This window comes from Brachyistius frenatus, unplaced genomic scaffold (assembly GCF_029030835.1).
Source record: "Brachyistius frenatus isolate BFR_SWC_R1_liver_20210118 unplaced genomic scaffold, ASM2903083v1 Contig_448, whole genome shotgun sequence".
In the NCBI taxonomy this organism is placed as follows: Eukaryota; Metazoa; Chordata; class Actinopteri; family Embiotocidae; genus Brachyistius; species Brachyistius frenatus.
Window position 1 is genome coordinate 117,970 of NW_027211047.1, and position 27,710 is coordinate 145,679.

The following is a 27,710-nucleotide window of genomic DNA, read 5'->3' on the forward strand; positions in this document are numbered from 1 at the left end:
AGCTGCCTCGCTGTAGAAACTATTTCCTCCTGCTGGACAGTGAAGACCTGACGACTGAGAGTCAGTGTGCAGCAGCAACAATACGCCTTGTTTAATGTCCCGTGACATCAGCGGTTGGTGAACATCACTGCTCACACCTGATACAACAACACTGGACAGGAATTCAACAGCTGTTTGGAAATGCTTCGATATTAATTTATGTTTAATTGTTTCTGTCGTGCTCCATTTTTTTCTCTCCTCCACCGATGCGTTGCTTTATGCGTTATTTGTCTCCGACTTAAAATCAGATAAAAATACTTTTGAATGTATAGTTTTTGGCCATTTCTTTGTAAGTTAATAAAACCGAAACCATGTTTTAAATGCAGTCATATTTTAATATGACGATTATCTGTCATTTGCAGGTGTTCATTTGAGGTTATTTTAATTTATCTTCTCCCCGTTCGACATTGTATATGAACTTACAATATATTACTCTTCAGAACTCACTTTCTAAAACATTGTGTAAAAACTCTCCAAAATAATCATATTTATCTTAGAAAATGACAGAAAACAGTGAGAACAGCCCATCTGAGTCTGAAACCATGTCATTTATTATCTTGTTTACTCATCTTATCACTGTAAATAGTAGGTTTCCTTCATTTTATGTGATTGTGAACCAAATATATTTAAATTAGACTGAATAAAAAAAGGCAACAAATCCTATCATTGGACAAACTGGAACCATATTAAATGTTTTGGCATTTTTGCTTGAAATATAACAAAATTAAGATGCGATTGCAATGAGGAATAAGTTTCTGACGTTTAACGACCTCATTAACTAAAGAAAGAGAATAGAAGTGAAACAGCTGAGTGAATGAGTGCTGATGAATCCATTCAGGACTTTAAGGATGCAGCTGATCTTCAGTCTCAGAGTGAAGCAGCCGTTTGTGAAGTCGCTGTAGATTTCTCTTCACCGTTGTGTCTGCATGGTATCAAAATATTTGTCCCTGTTTACGTGGGTGAAACACTCCTTTAAATACAAACTACAGCTGTTTAAAAGTGGTGTTCGTGAACACCTTCAACCTGCAGTAGAATAAAGCTCCCAGTGTGTTTAAAGTTGCTTCACATTCAAACTAAACATGAGATCAGCAGCTGTTCAGAGTCAGACGAGTCACACCTCCTTCAAACGGGACTTTATTTTACTAAAGAATGATGTTATGAGGTGTTTGTCTGGGAGGAACATCAGGAATCCTCCTCCTCCTCCTCCTCTCTGCTGGCCAGCTGGCAGAGATCTTTTAGTCTTCAGTGTCTTTGCTGCCAGCCGGCTGTCTGCACGTCTCAGCCTCATCGTCCTCACGCTGTTCTCCTCTGTTGTCACGGTTACAGTGATCCGAGACAGTATAGCCTCTTTCTCCCGATGTCTCTTTAATCTCCTCCTCCTCCTCGCTCTTCTGGCCATTGGACAGAGATGTGGTAAGACTTCAGTTCCTCCTCCGATATGAAGTCGGGTGAGTGGCTCATGAGGTCGTGGCCGCGGAACGACTTGGGGAAGGCGATGACATCACGGATGCTGGGAGCCCCGACCATGATGGAGACCAGCCGATCCAAACCTGGAGCAGCAGGGAGGAGCAATTACTCAACTTGATAAATATACAACCATTTTCACCCTTTTACCTTAATAACTCTGGATGTCTAGTGGTAATAACACATGACAGCGCTCCATGCAGCACTTTAACCCTTCGGACAACTTGAGTGTCCCATAACTTGTCCCATCAGAGTTGGTTCACTGATCCCTCCGCATCCTCTCGGTTCCTCCTCTTCTCCAGTGTGTCGGGCCCTCAGAGCGCCATCAGCGACAGCCCTTGGCCCCACATCTCTGTCCCCAGTATCCCCAGTATCCCCAGTATCCCCAGTATCCCCACACTCAGCAGATCTGACACTGTTTTAGACTCCGCCCCCTAAAGCTGCAGTCAGACCAAAATCAGCCTTCCTTGTGTGGTGCGGCAAAAAGCAGCAGGGACATGAAATAGCTTGTGAACTCCACACATGTTATTTCATTTATGAGATTATTACAGTCATTTAAAAAAATGTGTTTATTGAAAGTTGATTTTATTTCCTGCTCCTCCCGTCTCATCCTGCTGTGATGCTGCTGAGCGAAGCCGACTGGACCCAAATGTGATCCACACTGATCACTGTGATTCAGGTGCTGCACCAACATTGTATGTAACACAAAACCAAATACGAACAAGCCCTGCAGTCCAGTATCCAAACTAACATACTATTTAGTATGACAGTGAACCAAGAGGGTCAAAGGTCAAGACACATTTTTATGATGGAGTAGTTTTTTTTACATGCAACAGTACATACTTGTTAATGGAAGCTGCAGTACTACTGAAAGTAAAAAGAAACAGTATGTGATTCAGAACGCAGGGAAGCTGTCGGTTTAGGTAACGTAACAGTCGAACAACACTGCCATCATGAGGTCCAACGAAATATTACAACGCTGCCCTCTGCGTTGTTACACTGAGACACTTTTTACTGTGTAAAAGCATACGTGATGTTTTTTAAAGTAACTAACTGAACGTACCCAGAGCGATGCCTCCATGAGGTGGAGCTCCGGAGTCCAGAGCCTCCAGCAGGTGGGAGAGCAGACCGGCATCCTCCTGCAGGAAAAACACCTTCAAACCTTTAACAAGCTGGAATTTATCCTCTAAAGTCAGGCTGACCGCGACTACAATATATCATAACTAACAAATCCAGAACTCTTTCTCAGCCGAGAGGAACGTATCTAACGCTGACGGGCAGAGGGAGAAGAGCCGGCATCTTTACGGACACGTCACCGACCTTCAGGATCTTCTTCAGGACGTGCAGCTGCTCGGCGGCCCGGTGGATGCGGACGGATCCTCCTCCGACCTCACAGCCGTTCAACACCAGGTCGTAGTGCTGCCCCCGAACCTGTGGAGGACGCCACGCGTCACACCCACAGTCACGCTTTTATTTTGACACATGAAAACAAACGTAAAGACAGGACGTCACCTGGTGTGGATCTGTGTAGAGGAGCTGCGAGTCCTCCGGCAGCGGGGCGGTGAAGGGATGATGGGCCGACTCCAGCTGCTCGGGGTCGTCGTCTCTGGGTAAGAAGAGCGGGAAGTCCACGACCCACAGGAAGTGGAAGGCGGAGGGGTCGCGGACCGACACGCCACGAGACTCCAGGAGCTGTGCACACTGCAGGCGCAGATGCCCCAGCAGGGGGCGCTGAGCACGCAGCAGAGAGACAGATGAAGCTCATAGATTCACTGCTGACTTTCCTTCCTGTGTTGTCCAACAACATGAAGTGTCTCACCACAGAGTGGGCGGAGCCAGCAGCCATCAGCAGCAGGTCTCCTGGTCCGGCTCCAGTCCTCCTCAGCAGATCTTCTGTGACGGAGACGGACAGCAGTTTCTTCAGGGGAGATTTCACCGTCCCGTCGGCTCGGACCGGCACCGGGCTCAGCTCCTTCAGACAGAACTCACACTGTTAGAAAAACGCTCTGACCTTCTGATTGTGTTCAGGACGGATCGGAGAGGAGCTGCTTGTTTTTGACAGGCTAGTTTGCGGTGATCTTATTGGATTGCTGTCATTTTGTGGACACGTGAATCATAACTGCGTTATGATGTGCATTATTTCTTGTTTCTTTTTTCTCTGTGCTGTTTTCACTCCTCTAAAGTGGGCGGGGCTTAGATGGAAAAGGTAAGCAGGCCCGTTTGAGATGAATTGCACCAGTCTATGAACAGGAAGTCCGACAAACACTCATCCTGTTGGAGCTGATCCCGATCAAATAAAATGTTCTCAGACTCAAACATCAGTTTGTGTTCGTTCTCCAGTTGTTTTAATTATGACAGAGGAGCTTATTCAAATATGAAAACAGCTGATCTCTGTTTATGGTTCAACCTCCAGTTTACATGAATTCTCATGTAAATCTGCATCTTATCAGTTTGCAGCTGTAAATAAATTAGCTGAGCAACCTGTCCCTCTAAACCACGCAAATAAAGTGAACATTGAATGAATTGTAAAATACAACTTTTACTTTGACAAATCAGAAGACTGTCACATCTGTTCAGATGTTATTTTTCAGAATTCTCACATCCCAGATGTTTTTATGTTGTTCAATACTTGAATGAATTAAATCAGTCCAGTGTTAACATACGACACACTGAACTGTGATATATATAGTGTGCTGTGTTTTTTTTTTTTTTTAATCAATAATCTGAATGAATTCAACCTTTCTGGCTGATAAACGTCAACATTTGTTTGTTTGTTATTTTGATTGTTTGGTATCTGCCAATCAAATCTTACGGAGCCACAAACCACACATTCCTGATGAAGGTCGAGTTGTTGGGTGATAAACTTTTAATTAATCAAGATTTAACCCTGACTGCTGATATTTTGTTATTAATATTGAATGTTATTGAGAAAACCTTAAATCTGACTTGAGGTTTTTAAAGGAGTAACTTTACAAGCTTCACATTATTATCTATTATTATGATCTATTATTAATATACATTATCTGTTGCAGGGCTGCTGCAGCACTGGATTGCATTAATTCAATTTATATATTGTTTGCTTGTTTTGTTTCATAGTTTGATTGCCCTCCATTTTTTTTGTCAGATGAGTAAAAGAGGAGAGAAGGAGCTGAGACGGATCTACCTGTCCAAACTGAGTCTTTGCCGTTTGTTTCAGTTCCTCCAAATCTTTCCCAGAGAAAAGTTTCTGTCATGAAACGGAGAACAGAGACGGCAGACATCAGTGAGACACAAGAATAAGCTGATGGGTACTCATTAAACTCAGTCAGTCAGTCAGTCAGTCAGTGAGTGTGAGAGTGAGAGTGTGAGTGAGAGTGTGTGTGTGTGTGTGTGTGTGTGTGTGTGTGTGTGTGTGTGTGTGTGTGTGTGTGTGTGTGTGTGTGTGTGTGTGCTCTTACTGCTCCGCCGGGGACACAGATGGCCTGAACGGAGCCTCCTGATTGGCTGAGAGCTGATCTCAGGAATTCAATCTCCGTGGATAAGAAGACCTCACTGAGGTCCATCAGCTGGACAGAGACACAGAACAGGAGATGAGTTTTCTTTCCAACAACACAGTAACAGTAAGTAAAGCCGTCCAGTTGACCTGAGCTCTGATAGCCGTCCCACCTTCATGCTGAACCTGGTGTCAGGTTTGTCCACACCGTAGTCCCTCATGGCCTCTTCATACGTCACCGTCTGGAAAGGAACCTCCACCGGACCTTTCTCTGCAGGCCAGGAGTGCTGCAGCAGACCCTCCACCAGGGACATGACGCCTGCTTGGTCCACGAAGGACATCTCTATGTCCACCTGGGAGAGACAGTCAGTCCAACCTTTCACATCACATATTCATGGAGACCAGGTCCAGATGGACCGGGACCAAAAACTAATTCGGCATCTAAACCAAAAGGAAAAGAAACTCAAAGCCGTGTTTTCTTTACTCGTGTGATATTTTATCATGCTGGACAATAAAGTTACAAACTGTTGATTTTCGTTGGCGAAACTTTGAGTCAACATGTAGAAGTTGTGCAAAACACTGACGGGACCAAACTTTTCAGATCATGTACTGAACAGAATTTCCCAAGAACCTCTTCTCCCTGCAGACCGAAGCAGGTTTTTTATAAAATAAAATTCACTGGTTTAACTGTGCAGCAGCTTCAGAAAGGCTAAATAACAACCACATACTCTTTTCAAATCTAAGAGTACTTTTAATAATAATACAAAAAAAAAATCCCATTCAGCAGCAGGAAGCTCCCTGAAAGGACTTTTTTACCCGTTTCACTCGTTCTGCTCACAAAAACCAACACTGAGTCTGAATCCGACCGTGACGCTGACTTTAGTTTCATGACTCTGACGGACGTGTCGGTGAGTCACTCCACATGACGAAACACAGGTACGCTTTATTTCTAAAACATGTAAATGATTAACAGCTGATTTCTACATCACTGTAACATGATGTGTCTGTTGTAACGGTTGTCTGAAGGACCCGACGGTTTAATGGGTTTGGAGAACAACCGCTCGGCGGTCTGACTCCCAGTCTGGGAACACACACTTACTTTATTACTTTATTACACTGTTAAAAACTGGTGGGAATCCTCACTGCTCTAAATCACACTGATTCTTCACGTTGTTAATCCAAGTTCTTAGAGAGAAGAGTTGGAAATTGTAGATATTAAATCATAAATGGAGGTGTGTGAAACCTGTGTGTGTGCGTCGGTCTGTGTGTGTGTGTGTCTGTGTGTGTCTGTGTGTGTGTGTGTGTGTGTGTGTGTGTGTGTGTGTGTGTGTGTGTGTGTGTGTGTGTGTGTGTGTCTGTGTGTGTGTGTGTGTGTGTGTGTGTGTGTGTGTGTGTGTGTGTGTGTGTGTGTGTGTGTGTGTGTGTGTGTGTGTGTGTGTGTGTCCTCCTCCCTCTCACCTGGGTGAACTCAGGCTGTCTGTCTGGTTTGGATCCTTCGTCTCTATAGCAGCGAGCGATCTGGAAGTACCTGCAGCAGGAGACACACAGGACGTCCCCGTCCCACACCGCTGGACGTTAGTCCCGGACGGGTGGAGCAGAGCGGTGACAACGTCTCCGGAGGGACGATGGATGTTTGAAACAGGGAGGTTTTCAGATCCAGAGACAGAAGCAGGTTCAGACGTCTTCTAGGGGTTCGAGTCAGGCAGGTAACTCGTACCTTGACTTTGAACTACTTGTACTAAACTTGATGATTTCCACTAATATACAGTATTTTTACTGCATGTTTACTCTTGTCATTGAACAGCTGTAGCTACTTTGCAAGGACTAAGGATTTAGTAGGATTATTTGTGATTGATTAAAAGCGTCTGAATCTGTTGTTCGTTGTTCTCTCTGATGAATGACATACATGCAGCGACATGTTTGACTTGCTTTTTACTTTTAACACATTTTCAACTTTTCATGTTCGGCTTTTCTGTTCCACATTCGATTTATGGTTCAAAACTAACACAAAAAAAAATATCACAGCTTCTTAAATATGAATGTTTGCTGCTCTTTCCTGATTTGATTTGATCACCTTGTACTTTGGGATTCTGGGAAAAAAATTCCCAGAATCTCTTACTTCTGTTACATAAAACAGAAATGCAACAGTAAAAGTTTGTAAAAGCGAAGCTCAAACTTTTACTGTTGCATTTCAGTTTTTTTTTACTTTTTTAATTTATATCTATTGTTTTTACATTTTGCTGTTAATGCCTTTATATTTCATCTAAAGCACTTTGAATTGTCTTGTTGCATAAATGTGATATACAAATTAATTTTACTTGCCCTGTAATATAGTGTCTTTAAAAGGAACATAACTTTTACTGGAGCACAATTTTCAGTGCTCTTTCCACTCCTGATCATCTCCTTGTGAGACGAAATCAACTTTTTCTCGAAGTTATTTATTTGCTCATCGAGCCATCATGTCTCATCGTGTTCACGCAGTTAATTTTGTATTCGTGATCATCTAATAGTTCTAGGTCCAATATTCCCTGTCTTTCAGCTCTGTATTTGGGCTCTACTCCTGAAAGAAACATCTGTCTCTTAGTTGAGCAGCTAACAGCGTCTGAGATCATGAAGTGTCCAGTGACAGTTAAAGCAGGCTCCACCCACCTGTCGACCCCGGCCACCATCAGCAGCTGTTTGAACTGCTGAGGACTCTGAGGCAGAGAGTAAAACAGACCGGGCTCTCTGGAGGGAACCACAAACTCTTTGGCTCCCTGAAACACACACACACAAACAAACAAATACACAACAAAATACATTTTACAGAAATCATATGAAGGCCTGGAAGGAGCCCGCTGGAGGAGCTCAGGCTGACAAATGAATATTGAAGTGCCAAAGACAGCAGTTCCTCAAATGGCCACTGGAGGCTGACTTCAAAAGGGAGTCGATCCCCACAGACCCAAGAATAAAACATTGTTTATTTTATGTTGTCTTTGGTCTATTTTCAATTAAATCCCAACAATTTTGGATACAGGCTTGTAAACATGGCCGAATACAATACAGTGAACCCTCGCTATAACACGGTTCACCTTTCACGGTCTCGCTGCTTCACGGATTTGCATCGTGCATTGAAATCACATTACGACTATATGTAACATAGATATATTTAATGTCCAGTTCTATCTATTTCAATTGTAAAATAAAGGTTACTACTTCACGGATTTCGCCTATCACGGTTTCTATTTGGAACGTAACCCCCGCGAAAAACGAGGGTTCACTGTATATAGTTTTGGTCTCTATACCAAATGTTCCCATTTATGCCAACTGTACTAAGGACTAAGTTATGCATAATAATGGGAAGGGTTGCTGTGAGTGACAAGTGGGTGTCTTCACAGTCAGCAAGCTGCCTACAGGTCTCAGCTACCAGGCTTCAACCATGCGTCACCTCTTTGCCCGTTTTTGGATCAGTCAGGTTGAGTCACCTGACAGAGACGGTGAGAACCACCTGGAACTGAGCCTAAAAACTGCTCTTCAGGAAACCTGTTGGGGGCTTCACAGAGGCTATGTTCACTTCATTTCAGTCTATAGGAGCTTTCTCAAACTGATGTCAGAGGACACTGAAGATACTTTTTTTTCTTTGCATGTTTCTGCTGCAAAATGTGTTCCGTGTAAAATCGCGAAAAGATGCGAGGACCTTCTTACCCCTGGTGTCCTTTTGAACAGAGTTGGAGTTTCCACATCCACAAAACCTGAAAATTACAGACAAAAACACGAAGTGAGAATCGGGACACGTTCCAGCTGAAGAGGACTGGACTCGGCAGCATCAGAGACAGGATGCTTGTCCATGTTGGTTCTTGATGTTTGGGGGAAATCCTAAAGAGAAAAAGAAGCTCTCTGTCCTCACCGTGCACATTACAGAGAAATTCTCTCATCTTCATCACCAGCTCAGACCTCAGCCTGAGGTTCTTCTGCATCTGTGACGACCTCAGGTCCAGGTACCGATACTGCATCCGCAAAGACTCCGATTTCTGCAGTCAAACCAAAAAAAACAACACAACCTCTCTTAATGAATAACAACTACTAAATAAAGTGAGCTAAATAGTGCACATGCATGGAGGTCAGAGGTCACACACTTTGACAAAGTCTTTAATCTCAAAAGGCAGCTTCCTGCACACGTTGAAGACCTCCACACTCTCAGCCAGGACTTCGATTCCTCCTGTCGGCATCACCTGATGGGAACACGACATAAAGGAGACAGAGAAATGACTTCTATAAAGATCAGATGTTCTAAAATCACCTCATCACCATGCTGCAGAGAGGAACCTGAAACTGATCAAATTACAGGAAAGAAATTAAAACTTTGTCTGACAGGCTTGTTCACACTATTGTTGACATTTCCTTTAGCAGTCAGGATCACTGGTTTCCAGCCAGACCGATGGTATGTGAGCTACTCTTCAACAAATATCCTCTTAACTCGGCTGCAGCTCAAACTGTTTGTTTTCAGGAGGGTTCAGATGGAGAGTTGAAGTCCCAACCTTGTTCTCCTGTCCCGCTGGTCGTTGTCGGACTGTTCCTGTAACCTTGACGACAGACTCGGCTGTGAGGTCACACATCACCGCTTTTAAATTACCTGCAGACTTCAAAACAGAAAAAAAAAGTGTCACATTTCTGTGATTTTTTACATTATTTTATGGTGATTTGAAAGCAGAATATTCAACATCTGAGCCGTAAATAGTTTTATATCATTATCATCAATAGCTTTCCATCATTAATATTATTAACATATGTCGTATTATTAATAATGTTTCATTAGCTAGAATAGAAACAATAGATTGTATAGTGGTATTGAATTGTTTTCTTCCGTACTTCGTCCTGTGGAACCAGAACTTGAATCAAGCCACTGAAATCTCGCAGGATGACGAACAGGTCTTGTCTGTTGGAGACAGAAACACATTGTTAAAACATTATTCTTTCTATAAACAGCCTGAGGAAGAGTTTTATCCTTTATAATATGATGTAAATACACATGTGGTCTTCTCATCACACTTAAAACTGAGCAGATGGTCTGGAGAGCAGAAGGACATCTAAACATGAAGATGATGAGAACAGTTAACTGATCCTGACTGAAATACCTCAGATATTAAAAGTATTGCCAAATAAATTTTGTACAAACATGAATGGTCCTTTAATGCTACGTTATTTTTATTCCCAGCAATTTGCAGCTATATTTACTAGTTTACAGCCAATTTCAGTACAAAATGTTGTTTTTATTGCACCTGGTTTAAAGTTGATGCTCCTGTCGGCTTCATGTTTCTTGCTGTTGCCATGGCTGCGAAGTGCTCCCTCCCCTGATAGGTCAATAGTAGTTTTACAAACTTTACTTTTAACTGTTGTCATGCACTCTTATCTTTGACATCATCGTTTTTTTTAGATAAAGCTCATTAAATTTGTTGCCTTTGTTAGCAGCTTCAGGAAAAAAGAAGTGATCAGTGACTGAAGTGATGGTTGATGAACAGGAAGATAAAACCACTCAGGAAAGAGATTAAACAACATCGCAGAAAAATACTTCATGGAAAACAGATTTTAATAGATGGGAAGTAAAGTTAAACATGCAAATAATAAATTCATAATTTGGCCGAAAAATAATCAATTCTCTGACTTTTTATGTCTGGAAAACGCTTTTAATTGCATGATATTGTAGAAGTTCCTCGACCCGGTAGGAACCCTGTCAAGACTAGGAACCACCAAGACTGAGACACTTAAATCACCATCTTGATTTAAAGAAATGACTAAAACGACTGTTTGATTATTAAAATAGTTACAGATTAATTTGTTGTTGTCTCTGGTTCCATCACAGAGAGGAACCAGCAGTGAGATGAATACCTGAGGTACTGGACCCAACCACACAGAGGAACCAGCAGTGAGATGAACACCTGAGGTACTGGACCCAACCACACAGAGGAACCAGCAGTAAGATGAATACCTGAGGTACTGGACCCAACCACACAGAGGAACCAGCAGTGAGATGAATACCTGAGGTACTGGACCCAACCACACAGAGGAACCAGCAGTAAGATGAATACCTGAGGTACTGGACCCAACCACACAGAGGAACCAGCAGTAAGATGAATACCTGAGGTACTGGACCCAACCACACAGAGGAACCAGCAGTGAGATGAACACCTGAGGTACTGGACCCAACCACACAGAGGAACCAGCAGTAAGATGAATACCTGAGGTACTGGACCCAACCACACAGAGGAACCAGCAGTAAGATGAATACCTGAGGTACTGGACCCAACCACACAGAGGAACCAGCAGTAAGATGAATACCTGAGGTACTGGACCCAACCACACAGAGGAACCAGCAGTGAGATGAATACCTGAGGTACTGGACCCAACCACACAGAGGAACCAGCAGTAAGATGAATACCTGAGGTACTGGACCCAACCACACAGAGGAACCAGCAGTAAGATGAATACCTGAGGTACTGGACCCAACCACACAGAGGAACCAGCAGTGAGATGAACACCTGAGGTACTGGACCCAACCACACAGAGGAACCAGCAGTAAGATGAATACCTGAGGTACTGGACCCAACCACACAGAGGAACCAGCAGTAAGATGAATACCTGAGGTACTGGACCCAACCACACAGAGGAACCAGCAGTGAGATGAACACCTGAGGTACTGGACCCAACCACACAGAGGAACCAGCAGTGAGATGAACACCTGAGGTACTGGACCCAACCACACAGAGGAACCAGCAGTAAGATGAACACCTGAGGTACTGGACCCAACCACACAGAGGAACCAGCAGTGAGATGAACACCTGAGGTACTGGACCCAACCACACAGAGGAACCAGCAGTAAGATGAATACCTGAGGTACTGGACCCAACCACACACAGAGGAACCGGCAGTAAGATGAATACCTGAGGTACTGGACCCAACCACACACAGAGGAACCGGCAGTAAGATGAATACCTGAGGTACTGGACCCAACCACACAGAGGAACCAGCAGTAAGATGAATACCTGAGGTACTGGACCCACCCACACAGAGGAACCAGCAGTGAGATGAATACCTGAGGTACTGGACCCAACCACACAGAGGAACCAGCAGTAAGATGAATACCTGAGGTACTGGACCCAACCACACAGAGGAACCAGCAGTAAGATGAATACCTGAGGTACTGGACCCACCCACACAGAGGAACCAGCAGTGAGATGAATACCTGAGGTACTGGACCCACCCACACAGAGGAACCAGCAGTGAGATGAATACCTGAGGTACTGGACCCAACCACACAGAGCGACCGTCTCTCCCACATGGTCCAGTCGGAGCTCTCCACAGGTGTGACTCCTGAACGACAGACTGCTGCGACCTGAGGACCAATCAGAGGACACGTCACATTCTCAGTGGGCAATCATCTATTTTTCATATTGTGTGCACCTTTTTTGTGTTTCTATGCTGCTGTGACAACTAAATTTCCCCACTGTGGGATTAATAAAGTCTAAATCTAATCTAATCTAAATCTAAAAAGATGTTACACCGATTTGATTAAAGACTTCCATTTTACACAGAAACAGAGGTGATACTTCAGCATGAACATCAGGGATCACAGATACTGTAGAGCAGTTTAAACCGCTCACCACACACTTCTGTATGTTTACAGTCAGTGCAGACAGACTAAAACCCTTCAGACAAGCAGCTGCAGTCAGAGAGCAGCCAGATGAAGAGTTAAAGTTAGGTTAGGTAGTTACTTTATTAATCCCCGAGGGGAAATTTAAAGTTGAGATGAAGAATTAAAGTTGAGATGAAGTTGAGATGAAGAATTAAAGTTGAGATGAAGAGTTAAAGTTTAGATGAAGAGTTAAAGTTGAGATGAAGTTGAGATGAAGAGTTAAAGTTGAGATGAAGAGTTAAAGTTGAGATGAAGTTGAGATGAAGAGTTAAAGTTGAGATGAAGAGTTAAAGTTGAGATGAAGTTGAGATGAAGAGTTAAAGTTGAGATGAAGTTGAGATGAAGAGTTAAAGTTGAGATGAAGAATTAAAGTTGAGATGAAGAGTTAAAGTTTAGATGAAGAGTTAAAGTTGAGATGAAGAATTAAAGGTCAGATGAAGAGTTAAAGTTGAGATGAAGAGTTAAAGTTGAGATGAAGAATTAAAGTTGAGATGAAGTTGAGATGAAGAGTTAAAATTGAGATGAAGAATTAAAGTTGAGATGAAGTTGAGATGAAGAGTTAAAGTTGAGATGAAGAATTAAAGGTCAGATGAAGAGTTAAAGTTGAGATGAAGAATTAAAGGTCAGATGAAGAGTTAAAGTTGAGATGAAGAGTTAAAGTTGAGATGAAGAGTTAAAGTTGAGATGAAGAGTTAAAGTTGAGATGAAGAATTAAAGTTGAGATGAAGAGTTAAAGTTGAGATGAAGAGTTAAAGTTTAGATGAAGTTGAGATGAAGAGTTAAAGTTGAGATGAAGAATTAAAGTTGAGATGAAGAGTTAAAGTTTAGATGAAGAGTTAAAGTTGAGATGAAGTTGAGATGAAGAGTTAAAGTTGAGATGAAGAGTTAAAGTTGAGATGAAGAATTAAAGGTCAGATGAAGAGTTAAAGTTGAGATGAAGAGTTAAAGTTGAGATGAAGAATTAAAGTTGAGATGAAGTTGAGATGAAGAGTTAAAATTGAGATGAAGAATTAAAGTTGAGATGAAGTTGAGATGAAGAGTTAAAGTTGAGATGAAGAATTAAAGGTCAGATGAAGAGTTAAAGTTGAGATGAAGAATTAAAGGTCAGATGAAGAGTTAAAGTTGAGATGAAGTTGAGATGAAGAGTTAAAGTTGAGATGAAGAATTAAAGTTGAGATGAAGTTTAGATGAAGAGTTAAAGTTGAGATGAAGAATTAAAGGTCAGATGAAGAGTTAAAGTTGAGATGAAGAGTTAAAGTTGAGATGAAGAATTAAAGGTCAGATGAAGAGTTAAAGTTGAGATGAAGAGTTAAAGTTTAGATGAAGAATTAAAGTTGAGATGAAGTTGAGATGAAGAGTTAAAGTTGAGATGAAGAATTAAAGGTCAGATGAAGAATTAAAGTTGAGATGAAGTTGAGATGAAGAGTTAAAGTTGAGATGAAGAATTAAAGGTCAGATGAAGAGTTAAAGTTGAGATGAAGAATTAAAGGTCAGATGAAGAGTTAAAGTTGAGATGAAGAATTAAAGTTGAGATGAAGTTGAGATGAAGAGTTAAAATTGAGATGAAGAATTAAAGTTGAGATGAAGTTGAGATGAAGAGTTAAAGTTGAGATGAAGAATTAAAGGTCAGATGAAGAGTTAAAGTTGAGATGAAGAGTTAAAGTTGAGATGAAGAATTAAAGTTGAGATGAAGAGTTAAAGTTGAGATGAAGTTTAGATGAAGAGTTAAAGTTGAGATGAAGAATTAAAGGTCAGATGAAGAGTTAAAGTTGAGATGAAGAGTTAAAGTTGAGATGAAGAATTAAAGGTCAGATGAAGAGTTAAAGTTGAGATGAAGAGTTAAAGTTGAGATGAAGAATTAAAGTTGAGATGAAGTTGAGATGAAGAGTTAAAGTTGAGATGAAGAATTAAAGGTCAGATGAAGAGTTAAAGTTGAGATGAAGAATTAAAGGTCAGATGAAGAGTTAAAGTTGAGATGAAGAATTAAAGGTCAGATGAAGAGTTAAAGTTGAGATGAAGAGTTAAAGTTGAGATGAAGAATTAAAGTTGAGATGAAGAATTAAAGGTCAGATGAAGAGTTAAAGTTGAGATGAAGAGTTAAAGTTGAGATGAAGAATTAAAGTTGAGATGAAGTTGAGATGAAGAGTTAAAGTTGAGATGAAGAATTAAAGGTCAGATGAAGAGTTAAAGTTGAGATGAAGAATTAAAGGTCAGATGAAGAGTTAAAGTTGAGATGAAGAGTTAAAGTTGAGATGAAGAATTAAAGTTGAGATGAAGAGTTAAAGTTGAGATGAAGTTGAGATGAAGAGTTAAAGTTGAGATGAAGAATTAAAGGTCAGATGATTTGGTTAAAGGTTAAAGGTCAGATGATTCGGTTAAAGGTCAGATGATTTGGTTAAAGGTCAGATGATTCGGTTAAAGGTTAAAGGTCAGATTCAGGTGTATATTACCTGTGCCGGGAGCAGCAGACTTGTTCAGGGTGTTCCAGCAGCTCACGTGTCTGATCTGAGGTCTGTGCAGCAGACGTCCTGGTCTGGAGGTCCAGGTTGAGGTCCGGTACCATGCTGATGGAGCTCGGAGTCCACTGAGGAGCCTCCGCAGCACCAGTCTGCTTGGAGAAGCCATGTCTTCCTAACACAGTGAAGCAGCAGGCTGACGTCACAGTCACGTCACAGTCACCAGCGGGTCACACTGTGGGATGAAAGCACGCGCGAGCTCTTCTCTTACATAGTTTCACCATTATTCAACACACCCGGACTGACTCTGAGACCCGGACCTGGACCCGGACCGGAACACCACCCTGCCGCAGGCGCTTCATCTGGTCCCGGTTCCGTATGTCGGCGGTTCTGGTGCCGGGCGGGTTTCGCTGCTCTCTGCTCGCGCGGACGAGCTGATCAGTGTCGTCTTCTGTCACTTCAACGTTGAAGCGTTCACGTAAGATTCGCGGCTGCGCAAACGGATATGACGTCATGACGGCAGCCCAAACTAGTCAATCTGCGATATGATCGATTTAGAAAGGGAGAAATAATGGCAGACATGGCCAAAAGATAAATTATCACCAGTGATGGAAGAAGTATTCAGGTCATAGACTGCATATACAAATAATATATACACAATATGGAATATAAATATATGTAAAGTAGATGTAAAATATGAATATACTAAATAATTTTAACTGCTTTATATCCGTTGGTTATTTTGATAATAATATATTATCATCATATTCATATATCATCATATTCTATAAAATCACCATGTTTGGAGCCTCTTGTTTCGGGCCTGGTCCACTTGTTTTCAGCTTTGTGATCATTTCCAGGTGATCACAGGGAGTTTTTACACAGTTTATTTAGCTTAAAAATTAAACCCCTTAAAAGGAACATTTATTCATTTAGTTGGTCATAAAAATTCAAACACGCCAAATTTGTTTTCACTGGACAGGAAGTGTATGAAGAATTGTAACTCTAACTAAATCAGAGGAATGTAACGGAGTGGAAAGTGCAGTATTTGTCTCAGATGTAGAGGAGTGGGTGAAATAAGTTGTTTAAAGTAGAAATACTCAAGTTAAGCGTTTATAAAACAATCGTCCAGGAGGGGGCGCCGATGAGACAGGACCGGATGCTGAACGACGAACATTGAAAGAGGAAGAAGAAGCAGCAGCATTACACTTCATGGTGTCAGACTGAGGAAGAGTCAGTGTTTTTCAAAGTTTGTTCATCTCTCTGTGGTGTGTGCGTGCGTGCGTGCGTGTGCGCGTGCGTGCGTGTGTGTGTGTGTGTGTGTGTGTGTGTGTGTGTGTGTGTGTGTGTGTGTGTGTGTGTGTGTGTATGCGCGCGCAGACATGTCGGGCTGCAGGCTGATGAGAGCGATCACAGTGAGTGAGTTCGGAGCTGCGTCTGTCCTCACACTGTCCTCCGGAGTGACGGTCCCTCAGCCCGGACACGCACAGGTGAGACACCCGCTGAAGACGCTGCAGAGCGGATAACAGGTGGAGGTCAGAGAGCCTGCAGTCACACAGCAGCAGGGAAATGTAAAACACAAACCTGCTGCTTCATGTCTTCATATGTACAAACACAGACATCCAGATCATCTGGTGTCAGTCCGGTTCATGCATCACCTTTCATTTCACTTTATAATAATCTAATGTATCTTAATTCATACACGACTATCTAAACGGGGCAGAAAACACGAAAAAGATCACTGAATGTTTTATAATGAAATATTTGTGAAAATGTATATTTCAACATATTGACGATGTGTCATATTTCAAAGCTAACTGTTAGATATATTTCTAAAAATCTATTTATATGCTATTTTCATAATAAATAGCCTAAAGCTAAAGCCGCTTTGTCTTGTTTTGATCTTTAATCCAAAAGTAGTTCAGAGATCGACTTCATTCTCCTGTTAATGGAGGAAACTGTTTATAATATGTAATAGATGTCAAATAGATTAAAAAAAACAACTAAATATGGTAAATGTAAGAAACTTTATACTTTGTCTCTAATCATAGATAAATTAATAAATGTGTCACATTGATAAAACTATATGCAATTTAAAATTTCATAATAATAATTTTGATTCTTTAAAAGGTTCAGTAAACAGCTCAGTTTCTTCTTCTTCTCTGCATAGATTTTAGGGACTGATGGGATCTGGTTTACAGCCCATTTAGAAAAGCTCAGCCATGTGTACGTTTGTGTGTGTATGAATTTAAATGTGCATTAATACGGTCAGTGATGGACGTCTCTGTGTGGGTGCAGAGCTTCCACGATGGCGCCAATCAAAGCTGACACAGTTATGAATATGAAGATGCAACACTGCAGATATACAAATTAAAAAAAGAGCAGTAGCGTTTAAAATCTGGGAAACGTGCTACACAAGTCTAACGTGGAAATATGGGCCAGTGTTTTTATTTTGTCTTGTGCTTTATTTTTCTCTGTATGTGCAGTGTTAAATGTCTTTCATCCGTCGTGTCGGTGATGTAGGTGCTGATCCGTGTCCACGCCTGCGGAGTGAATCCTGTAGAAACCTACATCCGGTCTGGGACGTACGCCCGCCGGCCTGCCCTGCCGTACACGCCGGGCTCGGACGTAGCCGGAGTGGTGGACGCTGTGGGAGAAGGAGTCACTGCTCTAAAGGTCAGAATTAAAAAATAAGTAAATAAATAACTTTGTGGGAATGTCAGTACGTTTCAATAAAACTTAGATCATCCATATCGTGAACAGCCGGGCAGTCGCTGGTGTGCAGAATTTGCTAAATCCATTTTGATCTGTGTGTGTGTGTGTGTGTGTGTGTGTGTGTGTGTGTGTGTGTGTGTGTGTGTGTGTGTGTGTGTGTGTGTGTGTGTGTGTGTGTGTGTGTGTGTGTGTGTGTGTGTGTGTGTGTGTGTGTGTGTGTGTGTGTGTGTGTGTGTTGCAGACAGGGGACCGTGTGTTCACCACGGCCACAGAGTCTGGAGGTTACGCTGAGTTCGCCGTAGCAGCTGAAGACTGCGTCCACAAGCTGCCGGCTGCTCTGGACTTCCCGCAGGGAGCTTCTGTCGGGATCCCGTACTTCACCGCCTACAGAGCTCTGGTGCACAAGTGAGAGGCGAAGAACAGTAGAAGATGATACCCATAACTGCAGTCCAATCATTTAAACGCACACCGTTGGTTGGCTGAATGCTGCAATTTCCTGTATCTGTTTCACATTAAAAGCCCTCCAGTCTTTCATACACAGTCCAGCCGTCCACCGAGTTTTGACCTGGTCTTGTTTACCTGCTGTGTCGTGCCCTGCAGAGCTCGTGCCAAAGCTGGAGAGACCATCCTCGTCCACGGAGCCAGCGGGGGGGTGAGGCTGATCTTCAGGTTTTCTATATCAGTGAAAGAAGAAATATAAAGTAAAAAAGCAGAGTGGGGGGCCTCCACTGACCCCCAGTTATTATGTACAGGTTCATTACTGCCTTGGTTAAGAAGATGCAGACTGAAAAGTTATTTTTGCATAGAAATGACAAAAAATGTATGATAGCAGCTTTGCTAATTTTACAGTTTTCTAAATTAAATGACTTTTGGTCTTAAAACTTTATTTTTTTTAAATGCAGTCATCATAATCAATATTCTACTTTCGAGGTGCAAATATATGACAAATTAGCTATCAGTCAATTAATGTAGACAGAAATAGAGAGGAGTAAGCTGTTGGCAATCAATCAATCAATCAATCAATCAATCAATCAATCAATCAATCAATCTATCTATCTATCTATCTATCTATCTATCTATCTATCTATCTATCTATCTACCTACCTACCTACCTACCTACCTACCTAGCTGTCTGTCTGTCTGTCTGTCTGTCTGTCTGTCTGTCTATCTATCTATCTATCTATCTATCTATCTATCTATCTATCTATCTATCTATCAATCAATCAATCAATCAATCAATCAATCAATCGATCAATCGATCGGCCGATCAATCAACCAATCTATCTATCTATCAATTAATCAGTCAATTAATCAATTAATCAATCAATCAATCAACCAATCAATCAATCAATCAATTAATCAATCAATCAATCAATCAATCAATCAATCAATCAATCAATCAATCAATATGTCCAGTCAGTAGTAACCATAGATGGATACATAACTCTCATTTATATGACTCATACTCCTGTGATCTACTGAAGGTCTTTTATTCACAGCATGTTACCCTCCATAGTTGTGCTCTAATTTCATAGGTGGTGTTTTTTCTCTCCATCAGGTGGGCGTGGCTGCGTGCCAGCTGTCCCGCGCTCTGGGCCTCAGAGTCTTCGGGACCGCCGGGACACCCGAGGGGATGAAGCTTGTTCTCGACAGTGGAGCTCACCGGGCCTTCAATCACAGAGAGGACGGATACACCGACAAAATCATGGTGGTCACACACACAGGACGTCCAGCAGGAAAAAAAACACTTTCAAACAGCAGTCATCACTTTTTGTGTTTGTGTGTTCCAGGAAGCGACAGAAGGTCGAGGGGTCGATGTGATCGTGGAGATGCTGTCAAATGTCAACCTCAGTAGAGACCTCCAGATGTTGACCTACGGAGGACGTGTGACGGTCAGTAGGACGTCAGACTGTCGGTCTGTACGACTCACGGACTGGATTTCAAAGTGTTCGTAGCTTCAGGTCTGTAAAATGGTTCTGATCCAGAAGTGTCTTCAGCTGCAATACCAGCGAGTGCCACTAGAGGTCGGCTCCAAAAAGCCTCCGGCTCCATAGACTCCCATTCAACTTCTCTCATCAAATCCAAAGTGAATAAAATGTGTCCATCAGTTCTCTCGGTGTTGTTAGCTAAAGTCACTCCTTCTTCTTAGTTTTCTGGAGGTCCATCTGAAAATAATCCCTCATTCATTAGAAAAGAAGATTCAAGAAGACCTGTTTTTGGGGGCGTGTCTGTTTGATTGACAGGCCTGTGGTGCAGTCAGGTTACAGCTATTGGTGGGCGGGACGTAGTATCGTCAGGTTTCCGATCAGATCGGTCAGATCCACCTCTGGCTCCTCCCCCAGCTCGTCCAAATATGGTCACTTCCTGCTCCAAACCGCTCCGAACTAGCAAAGATGGTGACGGACAGAATCTGAACTGGAGGATTCATAATGTTCACAAACTGACGATGACATCACTGATGGTTGATGACATCACTGATGGTTGATGGTTGATACTACTACAACCTCGTCTCTATACTGAGGATCGGGTTTCTGTTATCACATGACTCTGGTCTCAGATGAGTCGAGTCCCTAAAACGTCCCAATAACAACAGAACCACCGTGTTGTTCAGTCATGTTTGGACCAGACATCATGTAGGGGAACCAACACCTTTTCTCTTCATCTCTGCCTTCATCTTCAGGTTGTCGGCTCCAGAGGCCCCGTAGAGATCAACCCCAGAGACACCATGGCCAAAGAGAGCTGCATCATGGGAGTGGCCCTTTTCTTCGCTACACCGGTACCAAGCAGTGACATCACACACAGCCGACACACACATGGGATGATGACACACGTGTGACATACTGTAGATGTATGCAGGAGTGTCGTGAGGCCGGAGCGCACCAGAACCACGCTCCCACACTTTCTCCTTCAACTGAGGAAATAAAATGTCCAGTTTTGTTGATCTGTTTGAATTTCATTTACATGTTTTAAGCACTTGAAGATTTGAAACGGGTCATTCAGGAGAGTCAATAAAAACTAATAGATGGTCACATTTGTTCTAATTACATTTGAGATGTATTAAAACCTGAAGCCTGGCTGTGATCTGCTGACATTTTCCCTGTCAAAGTTACATACTCAACACTTCCTGTGTGATTTCAAATTAAAAGCCCTGTAGTGTTTTACTGGACAGAAACCCTCATTTCTTAAAAAGGCTTTCATTGTGAAACTTTATCAGAAACGTGTTTTGACCATAAGTGCTGTTAACAAACTCGTCTTCCTTCACCGGCCAATCAAAACACAGTATCACTACCTAAAGCTGCCGAACTGACAGTGAGAACATAAATGAATATTTTGGACATCAAACAGCTTCAGACGTGCAGCCAGGATTCATAAATATGAAGATGAACCCTGAGAAAAGTTTCCCGGTGTTGTTTCCTCCTCCTCTCCTCTCAGGAGGAGAAGAAGGAGTGCGCGGCGCTGCTCTACGCCGGGATGGAAGCCGGCTGGCTGCGTCCCGTCGTCGGCTCTCAGTATCCGCTCCACGAGGCCGCTCAGTCCCACCGTGACATCATCGAGAGTCCCGGGGCTGCTGGGAAGATCGTCCTGACCATGTGACGACACGTATCAGAGGTCAAAGGTGACTGAGGAGGGTTCAGGCTGCTGTCAGAGAGGAGACATTAATTAATGTTACATTGAAGAGAAAATTAAAAATGATGACACGCTTAAATCACTTTTGATTTGTAACTGAGTCACTAAAATATGTTTACACTGTACATGATGAGGAAATTCAGCCTTTTTGATGTTTAATTGTTGAGAAATAAATGTTTTAACAAATGATAAATTAACGATTATAGAGGCTCCAGATGGAAAATGTTCATTTCATTTCTCACTCTAAACATTGAAAATACACTGTAGATGGTTTACAACTGTAAACTGAGTCTAATTTAATTATGAAGGTGCCAACGTATATTTCAGTTTCACTGGTATGACAAACACAAGTTCCTCATTTGAGTTGTGGAGATGTGTGATGAAAAAGGCCTTGAGTCATAAAAAATATTTTGACTGCTGGACAATATGTTATTAGTTATTAGCTGTAAGCCATCAGTGGACACAATATCTCACCAGATTATGTGTTTTTATATTTTGCCAGCATCTATTCTCACTTTCAGAACCTCTTTTCTACGTCTTTTGTTTTAAAGATACTTGAGAAGATTGATATAATGAATATGGACAATATTTTAGTATTTCGTATCATCTGTAAATTGTGAATTAAAATAAATAAAATGAATGATGAATATTTTTGGATTCTTTCAGTCCTTTTCGACAGTATTGTCATTTAGGAAAAAGAGAATTAAACTTAAAGATTCCAGTTCGAGGCTCATACATGACTCACTTCTGAGTCAGACGTGACATCTGTGGCTCTCAGGTGACAGACGTCTCTACTGAGCATGCTCCGTGGACAGCCAGGTAACCTGAGCTCGACACACTCGTATACGCAGAAGGTGCTGCAGCCCTGCAGCGAGCGGAGGACGATGGAGCTGCGTTTCATCCTTCAGCAGCAGACAGAGCTGCAGGTCAGTCGTTTGGGTTGATGTGTGAGTGGAGGGAACGATGTCATCAGCAGGGGACGAGCTGCTGGTCCAGGTCAACAGGTGAGAGCTTGGTAATATGCTTTAGACGATCTGATTTTCATCTTGCAGCTCTACTCCTTGTATGTTCATTTTAGTCGAGGGTAAGAGTTTATGAACTAAAATCAAGTCGATAAAAAGCAAATGAACGACAAAAAAAGAAGGTTTGTGTTTTAACTTTAATGATGTACAGTATTTATAAATGAAAAGAGGCTATTAATGAACGGTGGATGTCTTTGCTCTGTACTTTTAAAATATTGGAACCAACTCGTCAAAATTAGGATTATGGGTAAATATTTGCTGGTGACCTTCAGCTATAAATTGGAGAACCTGATTTACTGAGTTTTGAATGTAAAACTGAAACTTAAATCTCCTTCTTAACAGAGAAATGTGACATGTGACAAACCTTGTAAACCTTTCAGTGAAAGTCACAATAATACAATTGTTTTAAATTAGTAGTTCATTAACTGACCCAGCAGACGATGAAACCAAGACTCAACCGGCAAATAGTTGCTCTCTTTTATGTTTTGCAATTATATCTTTTAGTAATATGATTAATGACAAATTTGGGCTTCCAATAAAACACAATTAAATACTGATTAGTAAACGCATGATGGTCGTTCCTGCATTTTTTAAATGCTTTTTAATTTTGTGACAGACATCTTTGCCATCACTGTGGGTTCTATTGGCTGAACACACAACACTTCACCAAAGTACGATGTTCCAATTTGTTTATTCCACACAAACAATCACTTTTAGCTCTGGTGCTCGCCTGCCGTACAGCCTTTCCGTGTCCCTAGGAGTGAGCTGGTGTCCTGCTGCTTGAGTTTTTAAGGGAAGAGAGGAACAATCAGTCATTGATTTCAGCTGGGGCTAATTAAGCCTCTTCCAGGCACCTTTCCCTGAACCACTCCCCCAATCAGTCCCTCCTACATCTGAGCCAAACCACTACAAATTTCTTAAATGTTTTTGTTGACATTATTTGTTTAAATTTGTTTTCAGTGAAAGTGACTAACGGGCATAAAGCAGACCTCCTGTCGAGGGTTAAACTGACTCTAATGTAAACTAGACAAAATTAAGCCAAATTAAACAGGTGTTTAAATCAAACTTGCATTCAGTAACATTTTACTTTTAGCTGGAGAGAATACTATAATACATACTAAAGACCCAGACTAAAATAGACCTGCAAAGAGAAGCATGACAACGGGATGCAAAACAACTAGAAAGAGACTCAACACAAGTACAAAGACAGAGACTCAAGTCAACTAAAAAGAGATGAACTACAGACGAGATGCTAAACGCTCTCAAAACCACAACAAAGACACTTAAACTGCACGAGAGGAATTCAAAAGAAACACTGAAAAGATACGTGAAGAAAAAACAAACACAAAAGAGATGAAGATGACGTGTGAGACGAAGATGTGAGAGAGGACCACGAAGATTAAAACAACTACAAAGACTCCACAAATCAAATAGAGACAAAAATACAACAAAAATATACAATACCACTAACAGCTCCAAAATAATAATAATAATAATAACAATAAACTTTATTTTCATAGCACTTTTCTAAACTCAAGTTACAAAGTGCTTCACATAAAATAAACCATTAAAATAAAACAACAAGTGAACTCTAACAAACCTTTAACAAACACAATGATCGTATAAAACAACCATAAAAACAATTTAAAACAGGATATAAAAGAAAGAAGAGTTGTTGACTAAAATCAACGAAAAAGGATCTCCGATAAAAGTCTGTTTTAAGAAGAGATTTAAAAAATGTTTCCGACTCAGCAGACTTTATTTCCTCCGGCACAGATACAAGTTTTTTGTCTGACCACTAAGAACACAAACAATGATGCTCGTGTGGTTTCTTGCTCCTCTTTAATGTAGGAGAACTATAATATAGTTTTATAATCCATCATACCGGTGACGTGAGGCTGGATATGTCTCATTAAAACGCTGCGCTAATGAGGATCAAAGCTGCACATTGAAATCATTGTTCATACAATATGGTGCTTAAATAGCTCTGAAATATCTCTTAATTCTGCAGGTTTCCGTGTTGTTTTCATGTAACTGCATCAGTCGGTGGAGCTGTCTGTTCGTGAGGAAGATAAAAGCATCATCACCCTCGGTAATGAAGTTGCTCTCGTGTTATTCTCTCTGATGATCCGCTCTGTTTTACAGACGTCGTTAGTAACTCACGTTTGAGCTTCAGAGAGGACGAAGAGCTGCAGCAGAAACACAATAGGCCTCCAGCTCAGTGTCTGGCTGTCATCCATCATCAGCATCCTCTGGGGACAATGATGACACGCGCACGCGCACACACACACACACACACACACACACACACACACACACACTGCGGTGCGTTTCCAACACATTTATCCCTTTTTGTTTGCCGAGCAACTCAGAACAAACATGACGACCGGCGCCCGAACTTTAGTCCTTTGACACACTTTCGTTTTTACAAGCTGAATTCAAACGGTCAAATGACATCAATGAATATCGGCAACATGGTCCACCACTAACTCTGTTTGTTTCACCGAACGGGAACATATTGTAAATGATAATAATAATAAACTTTATTTGTAAAGCAGCAACACATGCAGTGTTTCACAAAACAGATATAAAATAACATCTAAAAATATAGAAAAGAAATAAAATGCATAGGAACAGATCAAATGCATGAAATTAAACACAAAACAAAACCTTTATAAAATAGAATAGAATAATACAATAAAGCAACATGCATTTTAAAGTTATGGTATTGTAGAAGTGCTTCAGGCTTCAGGAAGAACTAGTGATTAAAGTAAAGAGATATGTGTGAAGCTTTCTTTTAAAAATGTTTACCGAGCAGCTTTATGGGCAGAAATATGTGTCAGCACAAACTGAATTTGAATTCTTTTTATTTGAATTTGAATTGCAAAACTTGAATAATTGCTTTAAACATTTGAATTTGAATTGCTCAACTTGAAATGGATGTTTTAATGAATCTGCTCTCGGTTGCTCCTCCTCAAAGACCCAGATGTGTGAGATACAAACTGAATCTGAATTTCATGAACTGAATTTAGAGTTGAATTTTCAGTGACATTTAAAGGAGTTTTCAAAGCAAATTAATTCAAATTCTGAATTCAACATTCAGTTTGAAGTTTATTGAAATTCAGTTTCAAACTAAAATTTCAATTTCAAGTTGAGCAATTCAAATTCAAATATAAATGATGTCATATTTCTGTCCATACAACTTCCCTGATATCAAACAGGTAGTTTGTTCCACAGCTTTGAAGCAGAACTGACAAAAACTGCATCCACAACTTTATTCGTGTTTTTCTATTTCTTTGTGTAAATGTGCAAAAATTATTATTATGAAAAGAATTACATCAGGATTTATTATGTTTTATACACACAAGTGTCACAAAATGAAGGTTAATAAAGAGAAAATGAAAGTGCCATTGCTGTTGGTGATGATGATGATGATGGTTGGATGTTTGTTCTCTATGAGTGTTTTCTAATATCGTTCAACCAGCATTCATTCGTTGTTCCTGTTTGGATGATGGAGGCTGAAATCTGCTTCCAGCTGAGTTAAGCTGCAGAGAAAAGATGTGATTACCGTGTTTTTAAAACCATGCACTCGTGTCTTTTTGTAGGTCGAACACACGATGATGGTGATGACGATGAAGCTTTAACCGCGGTTACCACCCTGTGGAAGAAATGCATCACCATGTCGCCTTCATAATAACACAACATGACCAGTGAGTTTCAAACACGATGGCTTTCCATCATCATAGATGAAACTGAAATGAATGCACCGTGCTTCCAGTCAGCTGAAAGTAATCAGAGGGTTTTGTGAAACTGCCTCCAGGTATTCTGCTGATGTTGCTGCTGCCAGTCATCAGAGTCCAGCGTGTGTCCCCCGTCCCCACGTGTCCCACTGCCTGTGTGGTTTGTTCTGAGGACGCCGTCATCTGTCAAAGACTGGCTCACATTATAGGTAAAAGACGCACCATGTGACCCCTGTGGCCCTGTGTGCTGACACAGCTCTTTGTAGCCAACCCAGTATCACAGCAAAGCGTGAAATAGACACGCTTTGGGCTGTCTAGGTGTGAAAGCTACACATCTTAAAAGCGTGAAAGTTACACGGATGTAAATCTCGTGATTTTGAGTCAATTGAGACCAAGTACAAAAGGACAGGTTGTTTTTGCAATTTTAGGAAGCAGGAGGGGCGGCTTGGTGGCATCAATCACTGACTGCCATGTGTGATGTCAAGGTTTGAGTCCAGGAGGTGGCGATGTTTTTCATGAGTTATTTGTTGTTTCCCATCCTCAACCATGGTTTTATTTTCCTTAACCCCAACCACGGTTTTGCTTAAAGCTCCATTTTCCTGTAAGTCACATGGCTCTAAGCATGCAGTAGGTTTCCTTTTTGTCCACTAGAGGAGAACGTGGGACTTTCACGCCTGGACAGCGTGAAGCGTGACTGTGGTAGCAGGTTGTTGTGTTTGTGTGGCCAGATGCTCCGGACTCCACGCAGGCTCTGCTGCTCACAGACGGCTCCATCTCTGCAGTCCAGCCTTCGTCTCTGTCCGACCTCACAAACATCACAGTCATAGGTCAGCACCAGCGTGGATCTGTATCTATCAGCGCTATCTAGGTATAGGTATCTATCTTACAGTCTGTGATTGCACTTTTAATCTTTTGATGCTGATGTTGTCCAGGTCTGAGTCATAACCGTATCTCGGAGCTCGGTAAGGAGGCCTTTAGAAACCTGCCTTTTCTCCGCACCTTACTGCTGGACCACAACCTGCTGACCGGTCAGGCTCTGCAGGGCGGCGCTCTGGCCCGTCTGACCCAGCTGGAGGTCCTCGCCCTGGGCCACAACAGCATCAGCATGGTGGGTAGCTGCTGGGAAAAATCTATGAGAAGGTCTTTTCTTAAATTAAAAGATTCTGCAGTTAAGTGATGATTTTATTAACACAGTCATTGTAATTGTGAAGTTTCATATTTTTCCTTTTCTTGCATGGTGAAAGAGCATAAATATTATATCATAAACTGTATTTCATGGCTGTAAAAGTGCATTGTGGGACTGAAGAAGTGAGGAAAGAATTGACTAACTGTGTTTCTGTGCAGATTCAGGCTGACTGGTTTCAAGGCACGAAGGCTCTGCGGAGCCTGAAACTGGAGGGAAACCTGCTCAACAGTTTGGACTCTGGGTCCTTCCCTCCGAATGACCTCCGAGAGCTGGAGAGTCTGGATCTGTCGGATAACCTGATCGATCATCTGGACAGAAAC

General features: G+C 41.7%; 2 protein-coding genes across 2 annotated transcripts; one reads left to right on the forward strand and one right to left on the reverse strand.

Annotated features, from left to right (window-relative positions):
- Positions 1 to 1,157: 1,157 nt before the first annotated feature.
- dars2 (aspartyl-tRNA synthetase 2, mitochondrial) lies at positions 1,158 to 15,582 on the reverse strand. The gene is made up of 17 exons (XM_069725791.1): positions 15,095 to 15,582; positions 12,245 to 12,344; positions 9,824 to 9,890; positions 9,493 to 9,594; positions 9,091 to 9,186; positions 8,862 to 8,985; positions 8,660 to 8,706; positions 7,625 to 7,731; positions 6,434 to 6,503; positions 5,149 to 5,328; positions 4,941 to 5,048; positions 4,667 to 4,729; positions 3,323 to 3,475; positions 3,016 to 3,234; positions 2,824 to 2,934; positions 2,567 to 2,642; positions 1,158 to 1,589 (listed from the first exon to the last, which is right to left on the reverse strand). The coding sequence occupies exons 1-17, from the start codon at positions 15,267 to 15,269 to the stop codon at positions 1,405 to 1,407; spliced, it is 1,983 nt and encodes a 660-aa protein (XP_069581892.1). The 5' UTR covers positions 15,270 to 15,582; the 3' UTR covers positions 1,158 to 1,404.
- Positions 15,583 to 16,268: 686 nt separating this feature from the next.
- On the forward strand, positions 16,269 to 22,078 carry cryz (crystallin, zeta (quinone reductase)). The gene is made up of 8 exons (XM_069725792.1): positions 16,269 to 16,590; positions 17,624 to 17,776; positions 18,057 to 18,220; positions 18,416 to 18,467; positions 19,374 to 19,523; positions 19,606 to 19,707; positions 20,496 to 20,591; positions 21,248 to 22,078. The coding sequence occupies exons 1-8, from the start codon at positions 16,483 to 16,485 to the stop codon at positions 21,407 to 21,409; spliced, it is 987 nt and encodes a 328-aa protein (XP_069581893.1). The 5' UTR covers positions 16,269 to 16,482; the 3' UTR covers positions 21,410 to 22,078.
- Positions 22,079 to 27,710: the final 5,632 nt, after the last annotated feature.